Below are 24444 nucleotides of genomic sequence, written 5' to 3'. Positions count from 1 at the left end.
CTCTACTGTTATGAAATTTACAGATGCTAACTGTCTTAGCGAATTTTCCTTTTAGATAATAGTATTGTTCCTCAATTAATGTATAATTTATGTAAGCTAACATTGTCCATTCACTGCCCTGTTTTTTCATAAACCCTAGTGGATCAAAATAAATTCCACTCCCGGTTATTATTGGGGTTATTTCCTGAGCTCGCATTACTGGATTAAGGAGCGTCCTGTAAGGAAAAATGTGGTTTAACTAAGTCTGTGTGAATACGTTTTTCTTTATTCCTGTTTAATTTTATCGTTGCATTGTTATTATTATGGACTTTTGTTATTTTGTATGGTCCTACCCATTTAGGTGATAGTTTTTTAGAAACTGTTTTTGGTAAGTTATCTTTGAGATATACTAAATCGTCTACCTTGTATTCCGGTTTTCTAAAATTTTTATCGTAATATTCTTTAGATTTTTCTTTGTTTTTTATTATTCTGTCCTTAGCTAACGACCTAAGTGTTGCTAGTTTGTATTTGATTTCGTTAAGATATGTTTCATAACTCGATAAATCTGGATTTTGAATAGAGCTTGGTAAATTTGGTCTTCTACCATAGAATAGTTCGTAGGGGGTAAATCCTGTAGAAGTATGTTCCGCTGTGTTGTATGAAAACATGGCTAATGGTAAGTAAGTATCCCAATTTGTCTGGTCTTTATCTACGTAGTGGGTTAGAAAGTCTTTTGATGTTGAATGATATCTTTCTAGATCACCATTCGTTTGAGGATGATATGAAGTTGTCTTTAAATGTTTAATTCGTAATAATTTGGATAGATTTGCAATTAATTTGCTTGTGAACTGAGTTCCTAAATCCGTTAATATAGTTTTTGGTATTCCATGATGTGCGTAGTATTCAATCATCTTTTCTGCTACTGATTGTGCTGGTATAGAGTCTAAGGTGTATGCAAATGAAATTTTTGTTAAAGCATCCTGCAGTGTAAGGATGTATTTATTAGTTTTTAACGTTGTTGGTAGAGGTCCTACAATGTCAAAGGCTACTCTATCTAATGCATCATTAGACGTAGTCGTAATTTCCATTGGAGCTTTTTGATTTCTTTGTGAACGTTTATTCTTTTGGCATTGTATACAAGCTTTCACATAATTAGTAATGTCTGTGACCATATTTTCCCATTTATATTTTGATCCGATTCTATTCAATGTTCTTTTTATTCCCGAATGTCCTGCTGCACTTGAGTCATGACATTCCTTTAGTATAATTGGTATTTGTCTCCGTTCTAGTTTTATCAATTTATTGTGTCTTATTATTATTTGGATATTTGATTTGTTAAAAACATAATGTATTAGGCTTCGTATTTTAGAGAATTTTATCTTTTTTTAGAATTTATTTTCAAAGTTTGGCATTAGAATTACTTTTTCGTTATTTTCTTCGCACTTTTCTTTTACATCGCATAGAGTATTAAAAATCATTGGATAAGTATTGTCGTCAAAATAATGTACTTTAGTAAAGCAGAGATATATAGTACGGTCGTTTATTGTTTTAATTTTTAAAGTTTTCCCTAGTTCTTTTTCTTTTTGGTTTATCTCAACGAAGTTGTCGCATAAATCTTTTAATTCTGGTATAAAGGGGTTTTCTTCATCTAAGTCTATAGATATTGGTATGGCTATGCTTAGATTTTCCTTATCTATTAAGAATTTGTCTTCCTCTAGGAATTTTCTTAATGGTTTTATTTTATTATTTGTTAACTGTTCTAAGAAAGTTTTGTATGACGGTCTATCTGTTAAATCGTGAACTGAATTTTCGTCGTCAATGTCCATCATTGGATAAGATTCTTTAATGTTAGGTTCTTTGCGAAATCGTTGTAAAAATGTTTCGGGTGATTCTATTTCTTCTCCTGTTAAATCTACATTTTCTCCTTCTAAGAGCTTTTCAACGTTCGGTTCGTTTTTATTTTCCTTTTCCTTTTCTAACTGCTCTAGTATTTCTAATAGTTCTGGATCTATAACGTCATCTCGTTTATCTTCATTGTCTAAATCAATCATTTCATTCAAGATTTGATCAAATATTTCTTTTTCTTTATTAAATATTGGTAGTATCTGTTTAGTATCGAGAGTTTTTGCTTCATCTATCTCGATTCTAGATAATGCGTCCGCGTTTCTATTTATCCGTCCTAGTTTATAAACTATTTCATAATCGTATTTGTCTAATTTTAATTTCCATCTCATAAGTCTTGAGTTTTGGTTTTTTAGGTTAAATAGGTATTGCAAAGGCTTATGATCTGTGAATATTTTGAATTTCCGTCCGTATAAGTAACATCTATAATGTTCTACTCCCCATATGATTGCTAATAACTCTTTTTCAATTGTGCTATAGTTTCCTTCGGCACTGTTGAGTGTTCTCGAAGCGTAACTTATCGGTTTATCTTCTCCTAACTTTCCTTGACTTAATACCGCTCCTATCGCATAGTTTGAGGCATCTGTAGTTAATATGAATTCCTTCGTGAAGTCTGGATAGATTAATATTGGCGCTGTTGTTAGTTGTTCCTTTAATTTTTCAAAAGCTAATTGTTGGTCGTCTTTCCATTCGAATTATTTTTCCTTTTTTTGATAATGAAGTTAATGGTTTAGATATTTTGCTGAAATCTTTTATGAATCTCCTGTAATATCTGCCATTCTTAAGAAAGCTTTCATATCTTTCGGTGTTTTTGGTTGTGGATAGTTAGTAATGGTTTCTATTTTGTCCGTATTTGGTTTAATTCCCTCATCTGATATAGCATGTCCTAAGTATGATACTTCTCGTCTTAAGAAATCACACTTATCTGGCTGTAGTTTTCATCTATTTGCTCTTAATTTTTCGAATACCTGTTCTAATTTTTCTTCATGTTCAGTTAGATATTTCGCATAAATCACTATATCATCAATATATACAAAGCAATGAGTACCTTGTAAAATGCAGTTTTAGGAATATGTTCTTCTGCCATTGGGATTTGGTGAAATCCGCTTGCTAAATCTAATATGGTGAAAGTATTTACAGTGCCCTAGCTGATCTAAGATGTCGGTTATATTTGGTAATGGAAATGCGTCTCCTACGGTTACGTTGTTTAATTTCCGATAGTCTTTAACGACTCTCCATTTCGTCTTACCTGAGGCACCTAATTTTTTCGGTACTACCCATATAGGACTAGACCAAGGTGAATGTGATGGTCTGATTATTCCCTGATTAAGCATTTTATTTATTTGATTATTTACTTCCCGCTTGTGTACCTCAGGGTACCTGTAGGTTTTTGTATGGATTGGGGCATTTTCCGTTGTTTGTATTTTATATTCCGTTACATTAGTCGTAGTTAATTCTTCGTTGTCAATGTGGAAAATTAAATAGTATTTATTACACGTTTTGAACAAGGATTCTTTTTCATCATCATTAAGATGTTCGGCTCTTATTAATGATTTTAATTTTTTTACTTTGTTAATAGCGTTCGTATTATCTGATACGTAATGTATGGTATTGGGATTGGATGTAATATCATATTTATATTACTTATTAAAAGATCTTCTTCCGTTGTGTTTAGAACTGTACAAATAGCTTGTCCGTTTTCATCTACCTTAGTGATAGCTTTTGCCATATATACTCCTTCATATGGTGGTTTAAAATCTATTATAACCTCTTTTATTTCTGGATTCGTTATATTAACTTTTATTATCATTTCCGTTCGCGCTTTAAGTTGGATTTTATTTTCATCATTTGTATTTATTTTTAGATTTTCGTCTCCTACAATCAATTTTTTTATTTCATCGTCGATTTTTGTCTTGTTGCGTTCTAGGAAGTCATGTCCTAGTATACCGTCATGATCTAATTCGATTTCATTTCTGTCTACTATATGAAATTTATGAGGTGTGGTAAATTTTTGAAACTTAAGATTTAGTATGAATGAACCTAGAGATTCACTCGGTTTCTGCGAATTAATTCTATAGAATTGGATAATATCTTTGTCGTTTATGATAACATTTTCATCGAAACATTGTTTTTTTTAGGATTGATACTGCTGCTCCAGTGTCGATTAGAAATTTCCGCTTGATTGTGTCATGATTGAAAGGAATAGCGAGAGTTATGTAATGTATTTTGTTGATTGTAGAAATAGTTGCTATCCTCGGAATTAGAAGTCTGGAGTTTAATTCGATGAACCGACTTCGACATTCATCGACTCTGACACGTTTAAAGTATTTACCTTTTTCGATTGTGGTTGGCTTTCCACGGGTGCTACTTTGATTGATTGTATTGATTAGATTGATGGGGTTTACCATATCCGCACCCATCGGATTTGCGGTTCTCGAGACGTAGTTTGTCATAGAATTGTTTTTTTTTGACATTCATTAAGGGTGTGTCCCTTGAATTTGCAATATTTGCAGAATTTTGTTTCGACAAAGTTTATTTTGTGAGAGCGATTTCCCATCTTTGAGTTATCATTATAAAATGGATTTTGACGCGTTTGAGGTCGATAAGTCGTTTGTGGCTTATGATCACTGATTCTCAAATCATGCATTTTAATGAAATTTTGCCTATTCTCCTCCTCTGCTGCTAGAACGTAACACTCCTGTAAATCTTTAAAATTTCTGCTCATTAGCATTTTGCCTATATCTTCATGTATTCCATTTATAAAAGCATGCACTATTTGTTTCTCCATTAATTTCATTTGTCCTCTTAACTCTTCGATTCCGCATTCCTGATTCTGTAAATTAGCGTACAATTGCCTAGCTACCCTATTGATGAAGTTGCACATTCTTTCGTTTCTACCTTGTTTTAATGTATTGAGTTCTAACAGTAGGTGTCCGCATAATTTCTTTTCTCCAAATTGTCTTTTGAGAGCTTCCTTAAGTTGTTCCCAGTCTTCTATAATATAGTTTGAGGTAACGACTGCCGCCGTTCCTTGTAGGTTTACTCTGATATAATCTATTAAGTGAGGAATTTGTGACGTTCCTGCCTTTTTCAGCGCAGTTTCACAGCAATGTATAAAAGAACTAAGTGTTTGCCTATCTCCGTCGTAGAGCTCGATAAATTTGAACAAAGTTTCCAGGGTGAATTCTTCTTTTGCAAGCAAATTCTTTCGAGTTGACTTGACTGATGACCATCATCATCAGTTACGTCGAATTTGCTGTCTTTAACTGCCATTTTTTATATTTAATTAATTAATTAAAGAAGAATTAAAATTGGAATAAAAAATTTGGCAAAAGTAATTTGGATCAACATTCACTTACAGTATTTGGCTGTACAATATCCAGTGTTGCATCGTTCCTTCGGGATGAGTCCTTGGCTACTTAAAGGATTGAAATCCACCGATGAGCTTGAAGTCTGCTCATTGTTCTTGATCACTTCTTCTTCTTCACAACCTTTCTCAGATACGGGCTGTTCAGCACTTGATTTGCGGTTAACTCTCAAACGAAATCTTGAAAACCACTTTCTCCGATTTCTGATGATCACTTTTAGAATCCCTTGAATTCCAATGATCAAATTTTACAATGATCAATTTTTTGAATCCCACTTCTGACTCCAATTTTATAGTTGCGACGTCGTATTTAGTTGAGTTTTTAAAAAATGATATTTTTACTACACACAACTTTATTAATACAACGTTACAAATAAAATAAGAACTTTACATCTAACTGGGCACTTTTGTACTATACTGCGTGAAATGTTGGCCCGATGACGTAACTGTCAAACGGTCTTCACGGTCTTCTTGGTTCGCTCATGACTGACTGATCATGATGTTGCTTGATTCATCTTCCTTTAATAGTGCCCAAAATGTTATCAGATTTCCAATTGCGTAGGCGTTGGAATTTAAATGGTATTGTTTACCTCTTTCCAATAGTTCGGTAATTTCCATATGATTTGGGTGAAATTTAGTTTGTCGGCTCTTCGTTCTTCGTAATCATAATAATATATATGGGTATATATATATATATGCATAGAACTTCCAAGAATTTGAGTAGTGTGGTTGTCAATCATGGGTAGAATTGGTAAATGTTACACATGTGTAAAGTGATCACTTAAACCAGCCTATGATGGTTGTAAGCCTTGTAAATGCCCAGACTTCCATATTATTCTTTATCAATGTTGAGATGTCAAAAAATAATTATTTATAACAACTGAAGTGAAAAATTCATGTATCTTTAGATTTTCTAATAATTTAATATTGCACAGATGTAAAACAACAGCAACGTCAAACCATTATACGTATGTAGGTAAAAAAAAACATTAATAAACTTCCGGAAAACTTAAAATCAAAAAAAAAAATTATCAAACCTTGAAAACTAAATTTAAAAAACATATAAGACTCACCCCTACCTATACTCCATACCAAGGATTTTTTTTATTTATTTTTAATTTACTTTGTTTAAAAAAAAATAATTGTAAAACGAACTCCCTCTCTAAACACAAGTATATACTTTTTAAGATAGGTAGAAACGTTATATATGAAATGTTTTATATATTTACTAACTATTTTGTATTATTTAAATATGTATTTTATAAAAAAAAAATGTATTTATCTTTTACACAATATTTTGGTTCTATGAATTTTTTTTAAATACACAAACATTTGCAGAGATGTATTTTTATTCTTTATTTTCTTCCTTGATTTTAACCTCAATCTGAAACTTTGGGAAAGAATGGTTTGGTGCTATGTTTTGTCAGTAAAAGAGAGAAAAGATTTTTCAAAAAAGATTATTTCGATGTTCAAGCAGAGTACAAAAACTATTCGACATTCATTGCGCTAAGGTGAGATACAAAAATAAATACAAAATGCTTATGTACACGTGACAATTCTCTACGTAATGTAATAAGAAAATTGAACATATCGCTCACTCCTTTCAAGAACGTCATAAATAAAAAATTTGTCAATTTTCAGTTGTGCATGTTTTCGGAATGCCCAGAGAATGTACTATATCCCAGCAAAAGAGGCATATTTTTAGCTAAATATTTACCCGCTACAGGGCAGAAAGTGTTGTTTTTGCATTTTGATGAAAAGGTATGGTTTAATTAATTTTTTAAATATACTAAATATTATTCAAATGGAGAAAAAACCTTCAGGTTTTACCTAAAAAGATCTGTTGCACAGTAAAAAGTTCAATAAGTGGCTTGATATTTATTTTTAATACTTTGTATTATATTTTTAAACTTTAAAAACGTGTTCCTGAAAAGTCAAGTTTTTTGATTTATGACGTTCTTGAAAGGAGTGAGCGATAATTTGTCTAGAAGACTCAAGTCAGATGGTATTCTCCGACGTCATTCGGATAAGCTGTGTAGATGACTGTATCCCCTGTCTGTCCTTCTCCCATCATTTGAACTTGACTATCTGAAATTTAAAAAATTAATATTTTACCCATTGGTTGCCATAGACAAGATATCTCGGTAAATGGCAGATTTTGCTTATTGCCATAGATGAGAAATCTCTGAAGCGATAAAAACATGCGCGTGTTTCTCAGTGTGGCAGCCCTGTCTGAACATGAAAATTTGAAAATAGTCTAACTTCAAGAACAAAAATCCAACAATCAATGCGGCATATAATATTTAGTAAGTATACTGATATTTTTGTAAAAAAGATTAAAAAAGTAGGTATTTTATTGATACCTATAGAAGTTTATAGAAAAACGATAAATATATAGAACAGTTATTATTACTTTTGTACGCTTCCTCCGATATTTCTTCATATATAATTGTATTTGATAAATGTTTCTCCAGTCTGGCTGTCGCCTGAAAAAAAAAACCAAGGTAATATTTCAAAATAAAACATACAAGTGAAAAAATTGCTTAAAAAGATTACAAGATGTCATATTCTTTTATGGCTTTTCACCCTTCAAGAGTTTTTTTTATTTTATTATTTATTTGGCAGTCACCCAGTGACAGGATGTTTCTGCCAGTGTCAAGTATTATCTTTATTTACAAACAAAAAATATAATAGAAAATAATAATAACAATTAATGCAAAATTTATAGTTTAAATGCGTTTAGCTTTATCATTTTAGAAATTATGCCAGCAATTCTAGAATAAGGTTCAGAAAGAAGGGTGGATACTTGGGTGGGGATTTGGATTCCTGCCCGTGTTAAGCTATTTAGAAAGTTCTCCTTTTCTGTTGTCAGCGGACACTGAAAGAACGTATGGTTTGTACCCCCTATATCTTGTCCATATTCGTAATATGGTGATGTAACGCACTTATCTTATAGAGATGCACAGGCAGTGAGCAGTGCCCAGACCATAGGCGACATAACATTAAGATGGACGATCTAGACAAAGATAAGTTCTAGTACCATGGTACACGGTTTATAGATCATTAAGTGAATTTTTATTTCTTATAATTAAAAAATAAATGTTTTATTTCAATCTGTGTTGGGAACAGGAGGGATAAACTATTTTACTAATATGTACTACTACTAATTGTGGGCCAATCAGGAACTTGTCAGCATTTGCTCATTGCTGGGAGGAAACCACGTAAAACTCCTCCTGTTTACTGTGGTCGACAGGCCTTCCGTTCTAAATCTATCTATTTTCACTTCTCCGACCACAATTTATCTTATCTGTCTAAACTACAGATATTATTCTACAAAAGTTTACACTAAACATACCTACCTGTCCATCAAACCTCATCCCTTAGTTTTTCCCTCTACCTCCTTCCCAAAACTTCCTTTTTCTTTTGCCTTCCTTATTATCATTCATTTGTAATTTTCATAAATATTTAATATTAATTTTTTATTTTTTTATTTATTTTTTGTTGTGTGGTTGTCAATAATGGGTAGAATTGGTGAATGTTACACGTGTGTAAAGTGATCACTTAAACCAGCCTATGACGGTCGTCAGCCCCGTAAATGCTCAGACTTTCATATTCTTCTTCATCTTTGATGAGATGTAAAAAAATAATATGAAAATAACTCCTGTAATTGGAGATAATCCAGATTTTGTGAACAAGTATTTGGACACACTCAAAATGTTGTAAATATTTAATAAAATATATAGTATGTAGTTGCTTTATTAATACAACAGTAATTTGTAATTTATGTTTTTTTTTTAATGTTCAAGCACTATCATCTACCCTCTGATTGCAAACAGCTATATAAGGTCTCAAACGTTTCAACCAATATTACTAGTCTGTTTTTGGTGGGTTGGAAGATATTACTTTTTAGCAATTAGCCCGCCAATGTACATATTTCTTTTCTGTACATGCAGTTTAAATAAATAAATAACTAAGAAACTTACATTGAGCGCCATTTCTCTATATTTCTGCAAGTATAGTTTGAGGGGTTCAACGTAGTTGTCAAAACCGAGATTTGTCATGGCAAAAAGGATATCTTCGCCATTTATGGTTTTTCTCTTTTCCACGTGACATCTGTCACTCGCCTCGCTCGTGATGAACGATATAAACTCGGAGACGCATTCCTGAACGCACTCTCTGGCGTCTTTAGCTATCTGCAAGTAAATGGCATGATAGTACATAGCGGTAGTGTAAAGGCAAAGGGGTATATCGACTGTCCAAACTCAAAACACAGTAAGGAACATTTTTTATGTAGTACGTTTTTTTTGCATTTTTGGACTAAGTAGATTCTACTAAGTCCAAAAATGCAAAAGTAAAATGCAAAAGTAAGTAGATTCTAAAATCCAAAATCATTTCAAAGGCAGAAAAGAAGAAATTATCCAATATTTTTATATGAATATTAAATACAATCTCTTTGTTAAGATCTTAACTATATACATAATTATCGATTCCCGTCGCCAGCAGTCCACAAGCGTAAAAATACCTGTCTGAAATGTGTTAAGATATGTTTGAAACATACAAAATAATATCGACAATGGGCAACAGAGTCCACTACAGTCCATAGACTTAGAGCCATCCTGCTGGAATACATTCAACAACCTTATAAAATAATACGTTAAATCAGTTTGAGCTATTTCTTCAGTTGTCAGCCCTTTTGTAGGTCCCATGTCGTTCTTCGCGTGGTGACGTCACGCTACGAGCAGCGATGGCGCGGTTACGTCGCGCTCAATTGTGGCGTACTTGACTGGTGCCTAGCTCTCTGGACGCCGCTCGCGTCACATCCGTCCATGGTAGTCGGGGCCGGATGAGGCACCACACCAGGGTGCTCATATCAGGTAAAAGGCCCTTTTTTGGATCGTAATGATTTGGGCAAATCGGGAAAAGGATTAAAAGCAATAGATGGTAGATAGTACCTTTCCATTGTCAGGTATTGCCCTCTTCATTATTTTAGCAACATTAGCGATAGGCAGGAACCTATCTTGTTCCCTGAGGGGCATGTGCTTGTTGAAATGGTCATTGCTTGAGTCATCGTCGTGTTCACCTCCCTCTGTAACCATAGACAAAATGTAAACAGAGTTTTTATTCTATATTTATTTACATATTTAAAAAAAAAAGGAATAACCAAAACGCAAAGCCTTTATATTTAGAAGCTTGTTTGCAGGTAGGATAGTAAGGATAGGGAAGATAAATGTGAAAATACATCACAAACACCCAGACCATGTGATAATAAATATTTCTTGAATTTATTTTGCAATTGGCGGGAATCGAACCCGCGACTGACGCGCTGAGTGTCTACCCAACTACGCCACGGCGCCTGTCTTCTTCATTTATTCATTCTTCTTCATGTCAACACAGATGAAGAAGAATATAGAAGTCCCAGACTTCATAGGGCACTGCATCATATTGACGAAGTGTTATCTTGTTTGTTACTCACATGAAGGCAAGGTAATCAGTCCTGCGCTTGATACATAACAAAGCTATAGAAATTATGATTTATCACATCTTTTTGGAAGAAATTACTTACAGTGGAACCTCTCATAATGAGCATAGTTCGTTCCAGAATCTTACTCTTTAAGCGAAAATTTTTCGTTTTGAAAAGCACGGAAGTCTCGGCTCACAGGTGAATGTCGTGAAAAAGGGACTTGCCCTTCCTATGCAACTCATGCGAAATATTGCTCGTTAGGGAGCAACTTTTTCACATTTTCTTTTTGCATGTTATGGGAATTACTCGTTACGAGAAGTTCCACTATATATGTATGTATATACAGTAAACCCTCCGATAACATTGAGATAGGTTCCGCGTTATCTACGGTAACGTTATAGGAGGTTGATATTTTAAATTGTATTGACATTTTGACCAGTGGAAATTAGTCATTATTAAATTAAATTACCATCTAAAAACATCTACCCCCTATAACAGTGGTTCTTAACCTGGGTTCGATGGAACCCCAGGGGTTCAGTGAGTCAATATCCCATGGTCGGTGGAGGTCAAAACACACACCCAACCTATTTTACGACATTATGAAAAATGTTACAAGGTACGATATATTCATTTATCCAAGATCTAGTAAATTATTTGAAAGGAATATGTCAATCTAGAAATAAAAATAATACAAGAGCTAAAATGCTAAAACAGTACGCCTACTCCGCATCATAATTTTTTTTACTATGATGGGACTTCATAATAATAAATCATAACAGATGTACTAGATCTATTGTCATAACGTGTTGTCACTGCAAAATGTGCATTATTTTGATTTTGTTTTTATGTGAAAATCTTGTTACAGTGTTTTTGTTCTTTGTTTTTAATGGTTCTGTTCATTTTGTGCACCTATGTATAAATATATACCCATGTTTTGAATTTGAATAAATCATATTTTATGTTTCCAATTATTCAGTGAACGCACATATGAAACTGGTGGGGTTCGGTACCTCCAACACGGTTAACCCATCGGCCAATTAGCCGCCAAACGTTGGCGGTAGGTATGTTTTTACATTCGAATAACAGCCGCAGGTTAAGCCACGCCCATATACATGGCAGTTCATATTATAAAGATACTTTAGTGTGATATCTACAAATCAGTAAAGAAAGCTTTTTGTAATGCATTATTTCTTATAATTTTTATACGAATTTATTTACGACACTTGACCAAAGATGTCCCTGTGAGGATAGAATTATCCTTTTCATTGAAATATCAACTAAAATCAGTTAGAAATCAAAACTTTACATCCCAGGTATAATGTTCTATTGATTTATGTTTTCAAGTTTTCTTGTTAATTTATCATATTTCTGGTCTAGACACACAATAAAATACGTGCATAATAGTTATATGTACCATATTTATTAGTAAAACAGTAAAAGTTTTAATTTTATTAGTTAGTATATTTTTATAACTCGGTTGAATTTGAACGCCTTTCACGCTTCAATCACGCGAGCGTTATCATTGGTCGGACTGATTTGAAACCACAAAAACCAATCTGTAGTGCGCGCTACCTTTTTCTGCATTTAAAGATTATTTCTATGTTTATTTTCGTTTTATCAGGTGCAAAATATTAGCGATTCATTGTTTAACAAACCATATCACCTCCCCTCTGGGCGGGGCAACTTTTTTACTTGAGGGGATACATTCAATTAGTGTCTTTGTATACATGTTTTGAAAAAAAAACCGATATGCGGATGGGTAAAGAACCACTGCCCTATAACGTTTCCTATACTCGTTATGAGAGGTTCCACTGCATCTGCAAGAATTATTGAAGTTACACACCAAGTAAATCTTCAGTGGTGACCATGTAGGACTGCTCATCGCTAAGAAATCCTTGAGATAGTTCATCCCCACTCTCGCTATTTTCCATTTTCATAAATTTGCCCTCCAGGTTGTTCCAGATCGGTTAGACTTCTTAATAAGAGTGATTTCCTGGATTCTGTAAATACCAAAAAAAATCGATAATAAATAAACTGACCATTTATTTTTGTCCTCAAAATGGGACATCTACCAATTTTTACGTAATATTAAAATAGTTTGAAACAATAATTGTTGTGAACATTTAACTAGACAAAAGGATAAAATAAGACTGCCATTTACGAAAAAAAGTCGCGAAATTGTGAAATGTATAAGGGTTTGAAAATGTATGATGAGATGCCTGAATGTATGAAGAATGAAAAGAGTCTGAAAGAATTTAAAAATAAATGTTTTGTGTTCTGTTAGGAAATGTAAATATATATATGTAGATGTAGTAAATTAATTGTATAAAAAAGTTTATATATATGTTTTTCTAACTTTAGAAATAAAAAAATAGTATGTATATTCAAGAAAACACATATTTTTTCATAGTTTTTATGTATTAATAAAAAGAAAAGGAATGTTGATAAAGAAAATAAGAGGAATAAATAATAAAAATTTGAAAAAATTATGTTGTTTTATATTTTTCTGATGAACAATTTTTCTTAACTATAAGTGGGTTTGCTTTTAAATAAGAATGGAATTCTTGGCAGGATTTAAAAAAAATATATCTTAACTAACAACATCACTTTAAGTACTCCGATGTAATTGTGTTTTTTCTTTCGTCCACAACTTATTCATCTGTGAAAAGACTCTTTACGTCTTTCTACCGTCAATTTTTTGCACTTTTTTAATTGTTACTGTGTGTTGCTCTTTTTTTGAAAACGGGACATTTCGACGTCCTGAAACTTTACTTGGGGACAACGGGACAGTCTATCTAAAAAGGGGACGGTCCCGTTCAAAACGGGACGTACCGTCACTTTAATAATAACCCTGAAAAGCTAGATATGATTAATTTCGTGACTCGATTTTTTGGTAATTTAATAACATTGATATATTTAATTTAGCCACCCTTGAGCTAAAATCCCACATGTATCACGGAAGTAAATTTATGTCAATGCAAAAAAATATCATTGAATCAAACCCAAATTCATCGTGTTATTGTTATAATGATAAAACATCCAAGATCGTTGTGATACAATTTATTGATGTAATTATTACTATTAATAATACGTAATAACGACACTTTGAATTTAAATGAACATAATGTTGGTTTAAACATCTTACTCCAACTAATTGATTGAAAATAAGTATTTAAAAAATACAAAACTACCTTGAAATAGCGAGACAAAAATCCCAAACTGCAAAAATGCATCCGACGAAAAATGCACCGCGATTGACGTTTACGAACCGAAGTTAAAACGTTTTCTTCTTCTTCTTATGGCTTTCACCCTTCAGGAGCGTTCTAGCCAGTATCTAGAAATTTTCTATTTACCATCATTTTTTTCAGCAATGTTAGTCTTATGAGTGAGTGATTTTCGTTTAAAAATGTAAACAATTAATGTAAAGGAATAAACATAGTATTTTACATTTTTTTAGATGAAATTGGAATATTATTATGAAAACCAGAGACTATGAATGCCTTAAAAGTAGGTACCCACTTAGTTACGAGGCAATAAATAAATACTGTTCCCCAATTACTATTATTATTTTATTATTCGAAAAAGGAAATTTGTATTTTTTTATTTCTTAACAAACTTAAATTTTATGCAACATATTTTTGTGAGCCTAAGTGGCTCAATATTAAAAATAGGTATCGAATTGTAGTAAAGTGGGTTCGAACTGATAATCTCTGTCTCAAAAGTCTGTGACATTAACCACGGGACCACAACCCGACACAATTGTTGGACGATGTTTGAAAAAAAATAAAGGAACACGCAAACGCACGTTTTGCGCTAGCGTTTTTCAAAATTCTCCATTAAAAACTACCCTTTAACCGCAGGGTCGTTTTTCCGAGAGACATTTTTGTACAGGATTCATTCATCGAATTTCCGAAAGAGGAAAAGGCCTTAGGATACCACAGGTTTAGGCATTGCAATGTTCCTTTGCACTGCAATAGTCACAATAGTCATTTTTTCATTATACTGTATATCTGTTATCTATATTTCTACGCGTGTTTTTGTTGTCTTTGTTTTTCCGCCTTCCGTCATTTCGCGTCGAATGTCAATGGCGGCTTTTTGCGCTTCTGTGCGAGATATTTTATAAATTGCACAACTGTGTGTGCAGAATAAGTTGGTGATCCGGGTTTTATCTTCAATTCGTGCGTCCTATTATTTTATTTAACTCTCAGAATGGGGGTCCCTAAATTCTTTCGTTATATCAGTGAAAGATATCCGTGTTTGAGTGAATTGATAAAAGCTGATCAGGTAATATTTACAAAACAAGCTTTTTATCGCTAATCCGAATATTCAGTTGACGTTTAATGTTTACATTTGTTTCCTATCATATAATATTATGGTACCCATGTACCTACATAAAAGATAATTTTTTTGCTTATGTGGCTTGTTACGGTTTTTTGAGTTTTATATTATTATTTCGCATAACCTAAAAAATACAGAATCACCTCATTAAAATTATAAAGTAAACCATAATTTATTTTTAAAAATTAGCAAATGGAGGTTTTACTTAATTATTTCTCTAATATAACTAATTATTTATGCGTTATTAATCAAACAATCACAAAGAGTTTGATATGCTGTAGTAGTATTTTTTAAATAGTGGTTTTCTTATCTATTGTTGATAAGTATTATGTCCTCAATTGACACTGTAGTATTCAATATGTAGGTAGAAAAGATGGCATTTATTTTAGATCTCTGTGTAACACATCCTATGTTGATTGGGTGATTAAAGCTAGAGTGACCTTTTGAAGAACGTTTTTTACTACATCCATTATATTAATACAATATTTTTTTATGTATGAATACTCAGTTTTTCTTCGTAAAAAAAATGCGCTATTGGATTATTTACGTGGTACAAGTGCTCCCTCTCTAGAATGACAAGTTTCCAACATAATATTTTTATTATATTTATGTTATATTTTCATTATCTTTAAAGTATTATTAAATTCTGTATTGTAAACGAGAACACTTTTTTTACCACTTTTGTTTCGGAAGCAACAGATGCTCCCATCTTCGAGTCTGAATATAAACCAAAGCATAAATATATTTTGTATATTGAATGAATTGTTAACTTTATGGTGTGGTAATATAACCTCCGTAGTGTAGTGGTCAGCACACTCAGCTACCATTCTGGAGATCCCGGGTTTGATTCCCAGGGGGGGTCAAATAAATATAAGTGATTTTTTCACTCTTAATATTTATTCAATATTACCCTATTACCTGAAGCGGAGGGCTGATCACCTTTCCTTCATGTGTTAACGAACTAACATTTATATGATGCAGTGCCCTATGCACCATCGGGTGCGGATGAGGGTTTGAAGAAGAAGATGTGGTATCTATCAAGTGAAACTTAATTAAAATAGCTTTATTTAATTGGCATTTTAAATTTCAGGTTTCAGATTTTGATAACCTCTACTTGGACATGAATGGAATTATACACATGTGTTCTCATCCGGACGATGCTAATCCACACTTTAGGATAACGGAGGAGAAAATATTTGCCGAGATCTTTCACTATATCTCCTACTTATTTCAACTCATCGGCCCTAAAAAAGTCTTCTTCATCGCTGTTGACGGAGTCGCCCCCAGAGCTAAGATGAATCAACAGAGGGGACGAAGGTATTAACCAAATTTGAATTTGTTCATGACAAAAAAACAAATGATATATCGCTCACTCCTTTCAATAACGTCAAATGTCAAAAAACTTACACTACTACTACTACTACTACTACCATCACGCCGTTTCCCCGCAGGGGTAGGCAGAGAGGATGGAACGCCACACTCTTCTGTCCTGACATACACTCCTAGCCTCCTTCACATCCATACATCTAGTGATACATGCCCTCCGATTACGCAGACTTTTGACACCGCCAGCTTTTAGGTTCTGATTGATCTGATTGTGCCAAGTCTTTTTCGGTCGTCCACGTTCTGTTTTCCCTCTCACATTCGCCACATATATTTTCTTAGTCATTCTCTCGCTATCCATTCGCTCCACATGTCCATACCACCGCAAAGAGCTCTTTCTAATCTTTTCAATTATTCCTCGTTCAGCCTTACATTCCTTTCTTATATCGTCGTTTTTAATTCTGTCATACAATGATTTTCCACACATTCGTCTGAGGGAGCGCATTTCAACAGCATTCACTCTGCTTTCATCCTTCCTTTGCCAGTTCCATGTTTCGCTACACTGAAAGTTACACAAAAAACTGAAATCGCTTTACAAAAAGCAACGTCTCCCATCAGAGTTGCCGTTATAAGAGAAGAAGGTGATTAAAAAATGTATGTAATTTATTAAATAAATTGCACTCATTTTTGATAGTACATATCGCTCACTCCTTTCAACAACATCACATATCAAAAAACTTGATTTTTCAGGAGATATTTTTCAAAGTTTAAAAATAATATAAAATGTATTAAAAATAAATATCAAGCCACTTATTGAACTTTTTACTGTGCAACAGATCTTTTAGGTAAAGCATGAATGTTTTTTCTCCATTTGAAAAATATTTAGTAAATTTAAAAAAATAATTGAATAATACCTTTTCTTCAAAATGCAAAAAAAACACTTTCTGCCCTGTAGCGGGTAAATATTAAGTTTAAAATATGCCGCTTTTGCTGGGATATACATTTTCTGTATATGTATTACATTTTCTGGGCATTCCGAAAACATGTATAACTGAAAATTGAGAATTTTTGATATAATATATGCCGTTGTTGAAAGGAGTGAGCGATATGCCCAATTTTTTTTATTCATATTAGTTTAGCGTGTTCGAAAAAAGAAAATCAGCAGAAAAAATGAGTAGGGAATCCAACCCTGAAGATTTAGGCCTTGTGGCATAGTTGGGTAGACGCTTGACGCCATAACTGGAATCTCAGGCCCTTTTCTTTCCTGTGAATACGTTCTTTACACACAGAGGCGAGTTTTACAGTCCTCAGTCCGTCAATCGCCGTTTATGAGAGACTGTAATCACAATTGTCCGCCTCCATAGTGCATGCATGCTTGGCTACCGTACTGGAGGTCCTAGGTTCGATTCCCAGGGGGGTCAAATAATTATATTTTTTTTCTTTATTTTAAATTCTTTTGTATTACATAGCATAAATTCAAATACAAAAAATATTAATAAAATATAAATATTAATAAAATATAAAATATAAAAATGAACACAAAAAAAGATCCCACAAAGGCATGACCTGTGTGTGGGTATACAAAATAAATAGTCATAGTACAGGGTATAAGGGTATAAAATATAAGCGATTCTTTCACTGTTTATTCAATATTACCCTGGACTGGTACCTGAAGCGGAGGGCTGATCACCTTTCATTCATGTGTTAACGATCAAGATAACACTGTGTTTATATGATGCAGTGTCCTATGCACCATCGGGTTCAGATAAGGGTTTGAATGAAACGAAAAATGACTTCACAATTGACAATAATTTTAACGCTGTAGTGGGAGACTGTTTTTTGCTTATTATATTGCGATATTTAAGGTTTATAGTGACATCTGTTGAATTTTCGTAAATTAAATTCCGGAATTGTGCATATTCACCTAATGATGACTTAAAAATGCGCTCCCAATAACTAAGATGTTTTCTGCTGTCTGTAGGTTCCGAACTGCCAGAGAAATGCAGCAGGTAGAAGACGCTGCGAAAGAAAATGGTGAGAAATTACCCGAAGGCAAGCGGTTCGATAGTAATTGCATAACCCCGGGTACGGTGTTCATGGCCAGACTACAGGAGCAGTTGAGGTACTTTGTCAAGCAGAAAATATCTACCGACAGTGCGTGGGCTAAATGTAGAGTCATCTTGTCTGGACATGAGGTGAGGTACCCCTTTTTAAATGTGCATATTTATTCATTCAAGTCAAAAAGGCCATGTCTAAGCTGGACAAAATCTGGAAAGACTGGGATGTGATTTAACAACACCAAGTTAAAGCTTGTCAGGAGTGTGGTCCACTCCATTTTTCTCTATGCTGCTGAAACATGGACCATAAAGTGGTGTTGGAGGCGCATGCTTTGAATCCCATGGACAGCTAGACGCACCAACGAGTCCATTCGTCAGGAGTTACAGTTATATAGCTTGACTCTGGCCAATGTCTGTACACGACGGATTCTTCAGATCTTTGGACATGCTGCGCGTGGTAATGAGGATAGCCTGGAATGACTGGTTGTGATTGGTAGCCTGGTGGGGAAGGAAAAAGTAATAATGAAAATTTTGCTTTACATACTTCAGTATTCTTCTTGTGTCCAGTGTTGAACAAAATCCTCCCTCTTGGACTTCCACAGTTGTCTGTTGGACACGACTCTCTTCCAGTGCAGGCCCGCCACTTGTTTAATGTCATCGGACCATCTTGTCTCGGGCCTACCCACGCTTCTGTGCCCTGCTCTAGGCCTCCAGTCAAGCACCTTTTTCGTCCATCTATCCTCAGACATACGTGCCATATGACCTGCCCAGTTCCGCTTTTGTTCCACGATTCTTTGAGTCACATCTGTTTTATTTTTAATTTTTAAAGGAATAACCCGTAAAGCCTTTATCAAAGGCTCGTTTGCAGGTAGGATAGTAAGGATATGGAAGGTAAATGTGAAAAATATCACAAATACTCAGATCAATTAAAAATAAATCTTTCTTGAAATTACCTTGGTCTTTTCCCTTATCCAAACATCAGTTTTTCGGTCCCTACGGGATATGTTTAGCATCCTTTTCTCCATCTCTTCATTTACATTCAATTCTCGGACTTTGTTATATGAAAAAATATTTTTTATTTGGATTCCAGACTCCGGGTGAAGGTGAACACAAGATAATGGAGTATATACGTTACCTGAAGGCCCAGCCAGATCATGACCCCAACACCAGGCATTGTTTGTATGGCTTGGATGCTGATCTCATCATGCTGGGATTATGTTCTCATGAACCCAATTTCTCTCTCCTCAGAGAAGAGGTACTTCTTTTGATTATTTTACTAATTGTATTAATGTGTCTAACTCCATCTGGGCTAACTTTAGAGGAGAGAGCACTTGATATAAAGGAACCCGAGAGATGGGTATATTTTTCTCTTATAAGGTGATCATTTTATATTCATCCTTTCTTTTATGGAGAGGTAAAATGACAGGACCTTTAGCCTACACTATTTCAACCTTCCCCTCTTCCACTATTTTAACCTGTAAACTAGAAAATAAAAATTATATGCATGATTTAAGAGGGCCAATTTTATTTGGCGATTGGGATCTGCCAAATTTATTATAGGTTGTATGGACGGATTTTAGTTTTTGAGAAAAATTTAATATTTGAATTCAAAAGTGTTCCGTTGATGATAAAACAGAGAGCGACAGAGAAAAACCAATATGGCAATGTTTTGTCAGTTTTGAAAAGGACATAGTAAGTGTCTTGTTTTAATAATGCCGCCATCTTGGATTTTGTCCATCGCACACTGTTTTATCTGCGGAATACCTATTAAATAAAAAAAATCAGAAATACGTTTACATATATTATTTTTCAGGTAAAATTTGGTAGAAATGCGCAAAGGCCCAGTACTCCGGATGAAAATAATTTCTTCCTACTCCATTTATCACTGCTGAGGGATTACTTGGAGCAGGAGTTCTTGGGCCTGAACGATAGCATGTCATTTGAATTTGACATGGAGAAGGTGATAGACGACTGGGTTCTAATGGGATTTCTGGTGGGAAACGACTTCATCCCTCCGTTACCCCATTTACATATTCACAACGACGCACTGCCTTTACTGTATGATGTTTATAAAAAGGTCATAGTCAAATTAGATGGTAAGTTATTTTTAAATTTTAATTCAACGGCAATGTGCTTTTTTTAACAAATTTATTTATTTATTAATTGAACGGTTAAAGCCTTTAACATAATACATAAATACAGTAACTAATGTAAAAATACACTGATGAATACACTAATAGAGAAACAAAAAGTCTTATAACAAAAAGTCTTATAACATATAATAATAATAGCTTTCAATTGTTGCTTTTATTTTTTGTCTTTAAAAAAAATATTTTTCACAGATTGATCATATCGTAGTCATACAGGAGAAAGTGACCAAGTGCATTTTTTACTAAAACGTGATCATAGACTATTTGATATCTTACTAGACTAATATTGCCCTGAAAAATATCCCAAAGGATTTTAAATTTGAAAGTATAATATATTGACTTGTTAAAAATGACTAACTGCATTGATGTTTATTTTCTAGCCAAGCAAAAGTGACTTAAATGGCCCCCCTCAACATTTTACGTTTTGTTAGTTGGTCACTTTCTCCTGTACGACTACGATATGTTTGTATATGTTCATTTATGTCATACTATATGATATGATGATATTTTCCAGGGTACATAAACGAGGGCGGAATTTTAAATTTGTCACGATTTGAAGTATTTATGAAAGAATTGTCTAAAGTAGATAAAGAAAACTTCCAAGGAACGTTTGCCGATTTGAAATACTTTGAAGCTAAGACTGGTAGGAGACCAAACGAAAGCGAACGGAAAAGTGTAAGTAAAACTCTCAACTAACTATAATACAATTTTATTTCATATTTAGTCGGCCATATTTTGTTCACAACTACATAGTATTATAAACTAAAAATAAGAAAATGAAAAATGTAAATGACACAACGCAATTCTGGGGAGATGATGTGAGAAAATCAGCTCGCTGATTATCACAACACTGCGCTCCAGTGCTGCCACATGTCTAGCCCCCATCTGTGTTCCTTCTTCTCCTGTTTGTTCATGTCATGTCCTCCTGACGTCGACTATCACTTGAGAGTAATTGTCCTTGTCTTGGGCAGCGCTAAACAGCCCCTCGACGATCCTGATCCCCATCTAATCTCGTATATTCCGGAGCCAGGAGATCTGTCTTCTGCCCACACCTCGTTGACCCTCTATTTTGCCTTTTATGGTTAGGTACAATGTGCAAAGTGATGATCTGTGCTCCACAAGCGTTTTATGATGTGGTTGGAGCTCTTCGTCAGCCTCTTCTGGAAGCCTGCCACTATATGTCTTTTTAGCCCCATGCTTTTATGTCAGTGTTGGAGTAACTTCATGAGGGCCATGTACTCATTATTGTAGCAGGTTTTTATATATTTTGAGCTTCGCTGTGTGAACTTATACCATAGTGGGCACTCTGATGTCTCATATCCTCATTATCCTCGAATTCAGGACCTCCAGAACGGTAGCCAAGCGTACTGACCACAACACTACGCAGGCGGACAAATTTATTTATTACTTCTTATAATTTAATATGTGTTTGTTGCAGTATAAACATGTTCCTGATGATAATGAAACCTTTGGCGTCAACGTTGAAGAAATCAAAGCTGAAGGGATAAAACCTATTTCTTCTTTCCAATCGGACTTGAAAGCCCTCATTGATTCAACTAATGAACTGGTGCGTACAATTCCCATCTGACATGTCGCTCACTCCTTTCAAGAACGTCATAAATCAAAAATCGTCAATTTTCAGTTGTGCGTGTTTTCAAAATGCCCAGAAACTGTACTATATCCCAGCAAAAGAGACATATTTTTAACTTAATATTTACCCGCTACAGGGCAGAAAGTGTTGTTTTTGCATTTTGAAGAAAGGGTATTATTTAATTATTTTTTTAAATATACTAAATATTTATCAAATGGAGAAAAAACCTTCAGGTTTTACCTAAAAACTTCTGTTGCACAGTAAAAAGTTCAGTAAGTGGCTTGATATTTATTTTTAATACATTGTATTATATTTTTGAACTTTAAAAACGTTCTCCTGAAAAATCAAGTATTTTGATTTGTGACGTTCTTGAAAGAAGTGAGCTATGTATTCACAATATATCTACACATTTTATATGACTGAAAATTTGGCACACAATTCCAAGAGACGTATGTTCATCTAGAAATATATTTCAATACGATTGGCTCTAAGTCAAAGTTCACTGGGTGACTGCCAAATAAATAATTAAAATAAAATAAAAAAATAAAAATTTAATTTTTCATACATGGAATACACAGGAAATTCACAGTACATAACTACTTACATGAACATGAATTTAAATAATATATTATTAAATTGATTTGGCATTAACTTTGTGGAAAGACATGTTGATTTTTTGATTTTTGAATTAACACTTGTATAATACCACTTAATGATTTTTATTTCATTACACATGACTAGTTAAATATGTTTTACTATTCACCTGTAGATGAAAACATCAGTAGTTGTAAATCAAATAAAGCTTAGCGTGCGTCGAAGAGTTACTAGGCAAAAATCTATATTTGCAGTATTTTTACTTAATGCAAACTATGCCATGTTCTCTCCGATTACGTGGCTTCACATGTTAGCCGATGCTTTTGAAAGTATAGATTTATTTAATATATTGTTATCCACCTTGAAGTCTGTACTTTCTCAGCATTTCTTCTCCATGTTATACTGGATAAATTAAAACGTTGTGTTTTGCTGCTCGCTGATAATGCGTGAAGGAGATGTGTATTTACCAGTGCTTTTGTTATTTTATTATTTTATGTTTAAGACTTTTTGTTTCTCTATTAGTGTATTTTTATATTAGATACTGTATATATGTTTGTCCGCCTCCGTAGTGTAATGGTCAGCACGCTCGGCTACCGTTCTGGAGGTCCCGGGTTCGATTCCCAGGGGGGGGTCAAATAAATATAAGTGACTTTTTCACTGTAATATTTATTCAATATTACCCTGGACTGGTACCTGAAGCGGAGGGCTGATCACCTTCATGTGTAAACGATCAAGATAACACTGCGTTTATATGAAGCAGTGCCCTATGCACCATTGGGGTGCGGATAAGGGTTTTATTATTTATTATATATGTATTATGTTAAAGGCTTTAGCCGTTCAATAAATAAATAAATAAATAATGAACATTTTTAGGGTTTGGGTGAAGATGACGATGATAAAGAGTGGGGCGATATTCCCACAGATGAAGAGGATTCTGGAGAGGGTACGTTTAATCATTTGACAAAATATAAAATGCCCTAAAAATGGGAATCTGTAATAGTGGGTAATTTGTTTTGATTTATATGAAAATAAAACGGGAATATAATAATTTTAAATATAACCCTTACTGGTCCAATGTGGAATCTCATTTGACATAGATTTTTTCCTCTTAGGTCCCATGTCGGATGTTATTTGTCATTTCTTTCATCATTTGTATTATTTATTTAAATTCCAAGCTTACATTTTTGTCACTCGTATCTATTATGACAGTATGTGGAGTAGAGGACAAAATATTTTTTTCCAATTGGAATGTAACTGTCTACCTAGATTATTTTTTTTAATTTTGGGGGACCGGAAAGGGTTAAGACGAGCATGTTATCTAGCTGTAGATATTTGCTTGAAAAAAGTGTACGTACATCAATACTAGCACGCTCATAAACCTGTTCAGACGCGCTCAGAGCGCTGCAGGTAGCATGTACGAAAATCAACGACTATCGATTTTTGAGCATACTTAAAATCAGCATCAGTATACCTACGGTACGGTAGCCTAGCGTGCTGACCATTACAAGTGATTTTCTCACTGTAATATTTATTTTATTTTACCTTGGGCTCTACTTGAACCTGAGGGCTTATCACCTTTCCTTCATATGTCAACGATCAAGATAACACTGTGTCAATATGATGCAGTCCCCTATGCACCACTGGGTGTGGATAAGGTAAGAAGAAGACGAAAATAAATCTAT

At 33.8% G+C, this 24444-nt stretch overlaps 2 protein-coding genes across 5 annotated transcripts in view; one reads left to right on the top strand and one right to left on the bottom strand.

The window, feature by feature from the left end:
- Positions 1 to 6689: 6689 nt before the first annotated feature.
- Positions 6690 to 13961, bottom strand: LOC148300198 (uncharacterized). The gene is made up of 6 exons (XM_088275115.1): positions 13901 to 13961; positions 12553 to 12709; positions 10201 to 10334; positions 9232 to 9441; positions 7662 to 7734; positions 6690 to 7336 (listed from the first exon to the last, which is right to left on the bottom strand). Exons 2-6 carry the CDS (start codon positions 12644 to 12646, stop codon positions 7242 to 7244), a joined length of 606 nt encoding a protein of 201 aa, XP_088131241.1. The 5' UTR covers positions 12647 to 12709; positions 13901 to 13961; the 3' UTR covers positions 6690 to 7241.
- A 787-nt stretch (positions 13962 to 14748) lies between these two features.
- Positions 14749 to 24444, top strand: part of LOC148300197 (5'-3' exoribonuclease 1-like) — a 36790-nt gene continuing 27094 nt past the window's right edge. For all 4 annotated transcript variants that reach the window (XM_088275120.1, XM_088275119.1, XM_088275122.1 and 1 more), the window contains exons 1-8: positions 14749 to 14993; positions 16138 to 16364; positions 18352 to 18565; positions 19518 to 19682; positions 20241 to 20523; positions 21092 to 21252; positions 22016 to 22144; positions 23636 to 23705. In XM_088275120.1, coding sequence (XP_088131246.1) covers positions 14919 to 14993; positions 16138 to 16364; positions 18352 to 18565; positions 19518 to 19682; positions 20241 to 20523; positions 21092 to 21252; positions 22016 to 22144; positions 23636 to 23705 — 1324 coding nt within the window. In that variant the 5' untranslated portion in view covers positions 14749 to 14918. The remainder of the gene's footprint in view (positions 14994 to 16137; positions 16365 to 18351; positions 18566 to 19517; positions 19683 to 20240; positions 20524 to 21091; positions 21253 to 22015; positions 22145 to 23635; positions 23706 to 24444) is intronic.

Source organism: Brachycentrus maculatus, unplaced genomic scaffold, assembly GCF_059751285.1.
Source record: "Brachycentrus maculatus isolate JH-2025_06_01 unplaced genomic scaffold, ASM5975128v1 h1tg000792l, whole genome shotgun sequence".
In the NCBI taxonomy this organism is placed as follows: Eukaryota; Metazoa; Arthropoda; class Insecta; order Trichoptera; family Brachycentridae; genus Brachycentrus; species Brachycentrus maculatus.
This window is presented reverse-complemented; position numbering and strand designations above follow the sequence as displayed.